The sequence below is a fragment of the Candoia aspera genome, chromosome 2 (genome assembly GCF_035149785.1).
Source record: "Candoia aspera isolate rCanAsp1 chromosome 2, rCanAsp1.hap2, whole genome shotgun sequence".
NCBI lineage: Eukaryota > Metazoa > Chordata > Lepidosauria > Squamata > Boidae > Candoia > Candoia aspera.
In genome coordinates, this window is record NC_086154.1 from 12,278,711 (window position 1) to 12,289,176 (window position 10,466).

The 10,466-nt window shown below is 51.1% G+C and overlaps 1 protein-coding gene across 3 annotated transcripts in view; it reads left to right on the forward strand.

The window, feature by feature from the left end:
* Window positions 1–4,167: 4,167 nt before the first annotated feature.
* LOC134492077 (zinc finger protein 850-like) overlaps window positions 4,168–10,466 on the forward strand; it is a 67,029-nt gene continuing 60,730 nt past the window's right edge. Inside the window, exons 1-2 of one of the 3 annotated variants that reach the window (XM_063296208.1) lie at window positions 4,168–6,212; window positions 8,837–8,840. In XM_063296208.1, the coding sequence (XP_063152278.1) occupies window positions 4,352–6,212; window positions 8,837–8,840 (1,865 nt within the window). In that variant the 5' untranslated portion in view covers window positions 4,168–4,351. Of the gene's footprint in view, window positions 6,909–8,836; window positions 8,841–10,466 lie in introns of all 3 variants that reach the window. The other 2 variants (XR_010067388.1, XM_063296207.1) reach the window with 2 other exon arrangements.

Sequence of the window (10,466 nt, forward strand, 5' to 3'; positions counted from 1 at the left end):
AACCAATGGCTGTTTGAAGCCTCCCTCAGTGCTGAATACGTAGCTGCCAACCATACCGGACGTTAATATTGGGCCTTGTAGCCTCCTCTTGACTTTCGTGGTCCCTCCCCCACTGAAATCTCTGCAAATTAGTGCCATTAGTCATAGAGAATATGTTCCCATGTGAGTTTTCCCCCCCTTATTGGTGATCCTGGTTGGGAAAGAGGGTTGCAAGAAAATCCCTCCGCTCGATTGGTGATGTGACCTGGAGCATTGTGGTGGAGTCCCACGGTGCCCATGCCGAATGTCTTTTCAGCCTTGGGGACACTCAATTCTACCGGTGGAAAAGGGGCATCGGCTTGTTTTTTGGGTGCAGCCCCATTTTAAAGATGGAAACCCTGGAAACGGGAGAATGAAGCCAGGAGAGCGACCGTCCTGCTCAGAACAAGGGACTCTCCGCATGTGGCAGCCCCAGAGCCGAAGCATCAAAGAGCAGCTTTTCAGACTGAGGCAGGCATTTGAGTGCAACTGGTGGGACAGGGAAGGTGCTGCAGACTCCTCCTGACATACTGTCTGGGGTTAGAGATTGAGCACAAGCCAGGATCTCCAGCCAGTAATGCAAGAGGCAGAAGATGGTGGGTGTTGCAGTCCAAGGGCACCTGCAGGACTGTCTCACCCATCTTCCATACCGATGAATTACTACTTGGCAGCTGTAAATGTAGATTAGGGCATGCAACTTTCTTTTTCAATCTCAATCTCAATTTCTCTTGATCCTTTGGCTCTCCGGGGGCAGGGCGTGATGGGGTGAAGCCCTCCTGTGGAGCCTGCCAGGAGACTTTGTTATTGCTCAGCCCCACCACCGCCCTCTCCCCGCCCAGCTTAAGTGAAAAGGAGGGTCCAGCCCGCTTCCTGCCCCACCTGCTGCCCTTCCTGGTCTCCAGCCGCCTGCCGACACCAGGGCTGCAAAATCCACCCCCCCACCCCCCCACCCCCTGGACAGGAAGGGGCGCCGAAGCGGCGCCAGGTGGGCAACTATCTTGCAAGAGGGCAACTGGTTCCCCAGTATGGGGGAAGCAATCAGGAGGAGGGGGGGAATTCCCAGGTGCAAGAAGGGGGGGCAGGGAGGAGATGGGCAGGGGTCCCCCCCTGCTCCCCTTCTGGTTCCCCGCCTTATTCGTGAGGTTTTCTGCTTGTCCTCCCGAGTTGCTGCTTCTGCAGAGGGCGCTCTGCTCTCCTTGAAATCCCTCCTCCAAGAATTTACCCTGGAGAAGAAGCTTCTGCCCTTTTTACACTCGCTAATATAACAAGAGCTTTCAGACAGCTCTAGAAACCAAGGATTCTTGAGTCAGGTTTCACTCCGAATGGCATCTGGGTGGCTTTCTTGCCAGTGTCCTCTTCTGAGGTTGTTTTCACTCCTTCCTTAATTTAGTGTACAGCTTGGAGATTCCCTAGCGATGTTCCATATCAATATTAACTTGTGCAGCTCTGCCTAATTTCCCAAGGCCAGCTAAGTGCTGAGCAGTTTTTTTATGGGGCAGGTGAACATGCTTTTTTAAAAAGTCATAATGCATCTAGGAGGCTGTGGCTTGGAATCACAGAATCATAGGGACGGGAGGGACCTTGGAGGTCTTCAGGCCCAGCTCCTGCCCAAGGCAGGAGTCCTCATACCATGTCGGACAAATGGTTGTCCAACCTTTTCCTGAAACCCTCCAGCGATGGAGCACCCACAACTCCGGGAGGGAAGCTGTTCCACGCTTAGGAGTTCTCACGGTCAGGAAATTCCCCCTCCTTTCCCGGTTGGATCCGCCTCTGACCGGCTTCCCCCCATTGCTCGTGTCCTACCCCCAGGTGCCGTGAGGAATACATGGACGCCCTCCTCCCTGGGGCAGCCCTTCACGTACTGGAAGACGGCTATCCTGTCTCCCCCCACTCTTCTCTTCGTTGAGCTGAAGACACCCAGTTGCTTCGGCCGTTCTTCGCAGGGCTGCGTCTCCAGGCCCCTCGTCCCTTGTTTCTCTTCCTCTGTGGTATTGTTTTCGTTTGGGCCTCTATTATCTTGTTGTTTAGAATTTCCCAAGCATCCTGAACTGCTTTCCCCCTAGGATTTCCACCCGTGGAATCCTTCCTATTTTTGCTCTCAGTTTGCTGAAGTCAGCTCTCGTAAAATCCAGAAGACCAGCCTGACCTGGTTCCGTTCCCCTTGCCTGCATTATGGCGAATCCTAGCATGACACGGTCAGTCTCCCCCGAAGTCCCTACAACTTCCCCTCCCTCAGCCATTTCATCCCCATTAGTAAGTATGAAGTCCAGCATCGCTGACCCTCTAGTCCCCTCTTCCACCCTTTGGACGATAAAGGTGTCAGCTGGGCACGTCAGGAAGCTTCTTCGATCTCCCACTTCCTGCAGAGTTTGTTTCCCAGTCGATGTCGGGGTGGTTAAGGTCCCCCATTACTACAGTGGTGTGTTTCCTGGACACCTCCGCCGACCGATTTGCAGAGCCTTTAGCTATCTCCTCTGCTTGGCTGGGTGGCCTTTAGTGCACCCCTCTGGCAGCGTCGTTCCTTTTTCCCCTGATATTCACCCAAGTGCCTCCAAGAAGGCGTTCATCCTTGAAGCCATGTACTTCTGTGCGGGTGTAGTAGTTCTTTACGTACAACACAACTCCTCCTCTGTTCTTGGGTCGGTGTCTTTCGAACACGTTTTACCCTTCTGGTAGTAGATCCCAGTCATGGGTTCCGTCCCACCAAGCTTTTGAAAGCGTTACAAGAAATACAATAATGCGCCTTCCAAACTTTTGGGGAAAACCATTCAGTGACCAGGGGGTTTAAAACAACAGTCGAATTAAATGCACGGTTCCTTGTATCCAGTCAGACAGGACAGTTTCAGGAGGGGTGTCTCAGAGTTGGAGGAGGGATTTCAGTATGCAGTCCCAGTTGCCCTTAAGCGAGGACCTCCTCGCAACTTCTGGCCGGCTTCCAACAAGCAAAGTCACCGGGCACGCCGGCAGGAAGTCGCAGGTCCCAGGTGGCTGGCAAGCAGGCTGGTAGGCGGGAAAGTGGCTGCTGAGGGGGAAGCGTGGCTGGGCCCGGGGGTGGCTGATGCCGGGTGCAGGAGGGCGTATGCACTATGGAGTCCGGGGGGGGGGTAGTGCTGTGGGTGCGCGCGGGCTATGGAGTATGAGATCCATAGCCGGCTCCTTGGGAGAGAAAGGAGTTGGAGTGACTTACAGGGGTTCAATTCTGACTGTAGAAAAGTGAAAAACTCCCACTCCTTCCGTCTTGCTCAGTTGCAGTGGCGATGCCTGCACCCTTGGGAGACGCGACAGAACAGGTTAGCGATAGGTCGTCGTGCAGAAAATCTACTGATCGGATGGCTCGGAGTCGGAAAGGACTTGATGGCACAAAATCCATCAAAAAAATCTCGCCAGCGCCTTAAGCTAGAGATCGCAGGAGTGTGTTTTGCAGCCTCTTGTCGCTAGAGGGCGCTCTGGAAACAGGCAACCCCCGCGCCTGGAAAGCTGTCAGTAGAGTAGCGGCGTCTGTGGTTGCTGAGGGCCGACATCCGACGGGAGGGGGAGCGGGGGAGCTGGAACAATAGAGTATAGGATTGCTAGAGGGGATGCCGGAGGAGAGGCGGAGGGCAGGGGAACTTCCTGTTCCGGCTCCCTCCTGGTGGGAGAGCGGCGCGGAGGGGCTCTGTGTGGTGTTCCCGGGGTTGGTCGGAGCAGCCGCGGCCGGAAGGTGAGCGGAGGACGGGCGGGAGGAGAGGCCGGGAGCGAGCGGGGCTGCCTGGTTTCCTCCGCGGGGGGGAATCGGATGAGCAACTCCGCTGCAAAGTGCCGGCTGTGTGTGTTTCTGTCTTTCTGTGTGCACGTGTGTGTGTGTGTTTGTGTGCGTGTGTGTAGAATCCGTCCCCAGCACTCGCAGAGATCCTTGATGATAACCCTCCGCAGTGCTCAGAATCTGTGGCTGACCCAGGCCAAAAAGTGAATGTCTGGATTGGAACGTGGATCTCGCTAGTCTTCCGTGTGTCAAATGAATCATAATGAAAGGTAGAGGTTAATCTGGCCTTTTGGTACTTTGCTTTTCCATTGTAATGTATGCTTTTTGTTGTAGTTGCTTTCACACGTTGTTAAGCTGTTTTATAAACAATAATAAAACTTAACGCTTTTATGTAATCTTATAGACAAAAAGGATGCCAGTCAGAGCCTTCTGGACAACTGAGAATCAGGAGGAGCATTAAAAAGGAAAGCACATCAAGCCAGGAATCAAAATTTTTCCACTTCCTGCAGAAAAGCACAAAACCCTTCTCTTTCCCCAGCAGGTGACAGACAAGGGAGAGAAAAACAGGAAGAGAGTTTTCAACTGTAAAAGATGGAGTATGTTGAACTCAAGGGAACCTTACCTGAAAAGGTCAAGGGGGAGAATTTCCAATTTCAGAAAAAGAGAGAACTATGTGGGAGAAGCAGAGATTGTAGATCACGGCTGATTATTCAGGAGAGAATCCACACCAGAGAAAAGCCATACAAATGCTCCAAATGTGGCAAAAGCTTTACTTGCAAGACCTCCCTGGTGATTCATCGAAGGACCCACACTGGAGAGAAGCTAAAGCAGTGCTCCAAATGTGGCAAAAGCTTTAGCAGGCACGCCAGCCTGGTGCATCACAGGAGGACTCACACAGGAGATAAACCGTATGAGTGTCTGGATTGTGGGAAAAGTTTCAGTTGGAATTCCAACCTGGTGATTCACCAGAGGACTCACACAGGAGAGAAACCATATGAGTGCCCGGATTGTGGGAAAAGTTTCAGTGTCAAATCCAGCCTGCTGGTACACCAGACGACTCATACTGGAGAGAAACCGTATGAGTGTCCGGATTGTGGGAAAAGTTTCAGTCGGAATTCCCACCTGGTGAGACACCAGAGGACTCACACAGGAGAGAAACCGCATGAGTGTCTGGATTGTGGGAAAAGTTTCAGTCGGAATTCCCACCTGGTGAGACACCAGAGGACTCACACAGGAGAGAAACCGCATGAGTGTCTGGATTGTGGGAAAAGTTTCAGTCGGAATTCCCAGCTGGTGAGACACCAGAGGACTCACACAGGAGAGAAACCATATGAGTGTCCGGATTGTGGGAAGCGTTTCAATCAGAATTCCAACCTAGTGATACACCATAGGACTCACACAAGAGAGAAACCATCTGAGTGTCCGGATTGTGGGAAGCGTTTCAGTCAGAATTCACAGCTGGTGATGCACCAGAGGACTCACACAGGAGAAAAACCATATGAGTGCCCGGATTGTGGGAAAAGTTTCAGTGTCAAATCCAGCCTGCTGGTACACCAGACGACTCATACTGGAGAGAAACCGTATGAGTGTCCGGATTGTGGGAAAAGTTTCAGTCGGAATTCCCACCTGGTGCGACACCAGAGGACTCACACAGGAGAGAAACCGCATGAGTGTCTGGATTGTGGGAAAAGTTTCAGTCGGAATTCCCAGCTGGTGAGACACCAGAGGACTCACACAGGAGAGAAACCATATGAGTGTCCGGATTGTGGGAAGCGCTTCAATCAGAATTCCAACCTAGTGATACACCATAGGACTCACACAAGAGAGAAACCATCTGAGTGTCCGGATTGTGGGAAGCGTTTCAGTCAGAATTCACAGCTGGTTATGCACCAGAGGACTCACACAGGAGAGAAACCATATGAGTGCCTGGATTGTGGGAAACGTTTCAGTCAGAATTCCCACCTGGTGATACACCAGAGGACTCACACAGGAGAGAAACCATATGAGTGTCTGTATTGTGGGAAAAGTTTCAGTCAAAATTCCCAGCTGGTGATTCACCAGAGGACTCACACAGGAATGAAACCGTATGAGTGTCCGGATTGTGGGAAAAGTTTCAGTCAGAATTCGCAGCTAGTGATGCACCAGAGGACTCACACAGGAGAGAAACCGTATAAGTGTCTGGATTGTGGGAAAAGCTGCAGCAAGAATTCCCAGCTGGTGATGCACCAGAGGACTCACACAGGAGAGAAACCGTATAAGTGTCTGGATTGTGGGAAAAGCTTCAGCCAGAATTCCCAGCTGGTGATGCACCAGAGGACTCACACAGGAGAGAAACCTTATGAGTGTCCAGATTGTGGGAAAGGTTTCATTCGGAATTCCAACATGGTAAGCCACCAGAGGACTCACACAGGAGACAAACCATATGAGTGTCCAGATTGTGGGAAAAGTTTCAGTCGGAATTCCCAGCTGGTGGTGCACCAGAGGACTCACACAGGAATGAAACCATATGAGTGTCCGGATTGTGGGAAAGGTTTCAGTGTTAGGTCCAGCCTTATAAATCATGTAGGATTACACATAGGAGAGAAACCATTCAAATGCCCAGACTGTGGACGGTGCTTCACAAACAATTCCTCCCTCAGCAGACACAAGAAAAAGCACGTGAGGGAGAAGTTGAAGAGTGTAGAGATGATTTGAATTTCACATCTCATCTACCTTTGGGCATCCAGCTGAAAAGTTACGTATTGAATATGTGGCCTGATTCTTTGTAGTCAAACATTTCTTGGTATTAGAGATGAGCGAGAGGGGAAAGAAATGGAGAATATTAGTATGAGAAAGGCTAACTACACGTATCTGGCTATCAGCAGAAGTTCCCAGTAAGCTACTGCAGGTCCTAAACGATACAGGAAAAAAAGATGGGAGTACTCAGATTTTATGAGAGAATCCATTAGGGACGTTTGTGGCAGTGACAAAAGCCCTGTAAGGTTTCAGATGGAAAGGCTGTTCTGCCTTGCAGTTGCGCATGATGCAGGAATATTGAGTTTAGGAGAAAAGGCATTGTGGGTCTGAGCGTAGGATCGCCAGGTTTAGGAACAGTCCCTGCTGTGATCTTGTTGGCTTGGAGGTGCCTGCTTGGTAGCCCTCGATGGCTGTTGGTGACAGCAGCGCCAAGAGGATGACCCTTTTGTTGCATCCCACTTGGTGGTGGTGATGGGAGGAAAAAATTGCTCGGTGGAAGATGTTTCATGTCTAGTAATAGATTGTGTAAGAACCATTCCTGGATTTTGGGAGGGAAAAAAGACTGGGTAGTGTCAGCATTGCTGTGGGGCCGAGGTAAGGCAAAGCTCCCTTCCCAAGACATGGGAGGCATTTCCATTTCTTTCACTCCTCTCTCAGGGCTAATTTTAATTTCCCCCCCCAAAATCCCTACAAGTAAAAAGAGTAAACTAATTTGGAGCCCCTAGTGGCATTTTAGCTATGCAGAGGAATGATCCTGATTTTGCTGAGTTCAGAAGACACCAAAGAATTCAAGGCTTGTTCATTGCAGGAACCCAATTCAGAGATCAGGTTATAATCCCCTTTCCCCCCCTAGTAGATCACTTTGCATATGATCCCTCTGCAGGAGGAGACCCAACAGCCAGGACCAGGCCAGGGGTGGGGAGGAAGCAAGAGGCTCTTTTGGCCTTAGGCACAAGCTCCGAGTGGGTTCACATTTAATGGTCTGCAAAGTTGTTATAACTTCAATATAAAATATTCCAAGCTATTTTATATTCGAATTATATTTAATTCTCCCTTCCTTCCTCTCCCTTGCTCTTTTTTGGTGCTGTATTGTTGTGTACACCTGTTACGACGTCCCATTTCATTATTGGCAGGAGCTGCAAACACTTCTTCCCTTAAGGATTTATTGTGTAAGTTTGCCATTTTGCGGGCATTGCCCACTCTAGGGCTCCATCCTCTTGGATACGGATGGTGTCAGTGCTTTCATATGAAGATCCATCCTGCAGCCAGGACTTTTCTCCTAGAAGATACAGATAGAGAAGCCCTGCTCAGGACCACCAGTCTCTTGCTCTCGTCCCGTTCTTGAATTTCTCCCCATATTTAGCGGTTGGTTCTGTAGTGTTGCCCGAAGATTTATCAGTTCTATTCAAAATATGTCCTGCATTCTGTGAAGAATTCCCTTCTTGTGATTAAACAGAGAAAAAGCTTCTTTAATTGGCTTTTCTCTTTTGTAAAGGAGCCATTGCACTTTTTCTTCTCTTCTTATTTTTTTTTCCCTTTAAAGCCATTGTGAGCCAGCTTCCACATTCCCCAGCCATCTTGAGGGAGGAGGGCCTCTCCCAAAGCTTTTATTTGTGACACTGTAAGCAGCAGGGAGCGTTAATGCAGAGAGGATTGGTGACCAGACAGAGGTGCCAATGGGGGCAGAGATTAAAATAACCAATGGCTGTTTGAAGCCTCCCTCAGTGCTGAATACGTAGCTGCCAACCATACCGGACGTTAATATTGGGCCTTGTAGCCTCCTCTTGACTTTCGTGGTCCCTCCCCCACTGAAATCTCTGCAAATTAGTGCCATTAGTCATAGAGAATATGTTCCCATGTGAGTTTTCCCCCCCTTATTGGTGATCCTGGTTGGGAAAGAGGGTTGCAAGAAAATCCCTCCGCTCGATTGGTGATGTGACCTGGAGCATTGTGGTGGAGTCCCACGGTGCCCATGCCGAATGTCTTTTCAGCCTTGGGGACACTCAATTCTACCGGTGGAAAAGGGGCATCGGCTTGTTTTTTGGGTGCAGCCCCATTTTAAAGATGGAAACCCTGGAAACGGGAGAATGAAGCCAGGAGAGCGACCGTCCTGCTCAGAACAAGGGACTCTCCGCATGTGGCAGCCCCAGAGCCGAAGCATCAAAGAGCAGCTTTTCAGACTGAGGCAGGCATTTGAGTGCAACTGGTGGGACAGGGAAGGTGCTGCAGACTCCTCCTGACATACTGTCTGGGGTTAGAGATTGAGCACAAGCCAGGATCTCCAGCCAGTAATGCAAGAGGCAGAAGATGGTGGGTGTTGCAGTCCAAGGGCACCTGCAGGACTGTCTCACCCATCTTCCATACCGATGAATTACTACCTGGCAGCTGTAAATGTAGATTAGGGCATGCAACTTTCTTTTTCAATCTCAATCTCAATTTCTCTTGATCCTTTGGCTCTCCGGGGGCAGGGCGTGATGGGGTGAAGCCCTCCTGTGGAGCCTGCCAGGAGACTTTGTTATTGCTCAGCCCCACCACCGCCCTCTCCCCGCCCAGCTTAAGTGAAAGGGAGGGTCCAGCCCGCTTCCTGCCCCACCTGCTGCCCTTCCTGGTCTCCAGCCGCCTGCCGACACCAGGGCTGCAAAATCCACCCCCCCACCCCCCCACCCCCTGGACAGGAAGGGGCGCCGAAGCGGCGCCAGGTGGGCAACTATCTTGCAAGAGGGCAACTGGTTCCCCAGTATGGGGGAAGCAATCAGGAGGAGGGGGGGAATTCCCAGGTGCAAGAAGGGGGGGCAGGGAGGAGATGGGCAGGGGTCCCCCCCTGCTCCCCTTCTGGTTCCCCGCCTTATTCGTGAGGTTTTCTGCTTGTCCTCCTGAGTTGCTGCTTCTGCAGAGGGCGCTCTGCTCTCCTTGAAATCCCTCCTCCAAGAATTTACCCTGGAGAAGAAGCTTCTGCCCTTTTTACACTCGCTAATATAACAAGAGCTTTCAGACAGCTCTAGAAACCAAGGATTCTTGAGTCAGGTTTCACTCCGAATGGCATCTGGGTGGCTTTCTTGCCAGTGTCCTCTTCTGAGGTTGTTTTCACTCCTTCCTTAATTTAGTGTACAGCTTGGAGATTCCCTAGCGATGTTCCATATCAATATTAACTTGTGCAGCTCTGCCTAATTTCCCAAGGCCAGCTAAGTGCTGAGCAGTTTTTTTATGGGGCAGGTGAACATGCTTTTTTAAAAAGTCATAATGCATCTAGGAGGCTGTGGCTTGGAATCACAGAATCATAGGGACGGGAGGGACCTTGGAGGTCTTCAGGCCCAGCTCCTGCCCAAGGCAGGAGTCCTCATACCATGTCGGACAAATGGTTGTCCAACCTTTTCCTGAAACCCTCCAGCGATGGAGCACCCACAACTCCGGGAGGGAAGCTGTTCCACGCTTAGGAGTTCTCACGGTCAGGAAATTCCCCCTCCTTTCCCGGTTGGATCCGCCTCTGACCGGCTTCCCCCCATTGCTCGTGTCCGACCCCCAGGTGCCGTGAGGAATACATGGACGCCCTCCTCCCTGGGGCAGCCCTTCACGTACTGGAAGACGGCTATCCTGTCTCCCCCCACTCTTCTCTTCGTTGAGCTGAAGACACCCAGTTGCTTCGGCCGTTCTTCGCAGGGCTGCGTCTCCAGGCCCCTCGTCCCTTGTTTCTCTTCCTCTGTGGTATTGTTTTCGTTTGGGCCTCTATTATCTTGTTGTTTAGAATTTCCCAAGCATCCTGAACTGCTTTCCCCCTAGGATTTCCACCCGTGGAATCCTTCCTATTTTTGCTCTCAGTTTGCTGAAGTCAGCTCTCGTAAAATCCAGAAGACCAGCCTGACCTGGTTCCGTTCCCCTTGCCTGCATTATGGCGAATCCTAGCATGACACGGTCAGTCTCCCCCGAAGTCCCTACAACTTCCCCTCCCTCAGCCATTTCATCCCCATTAGTA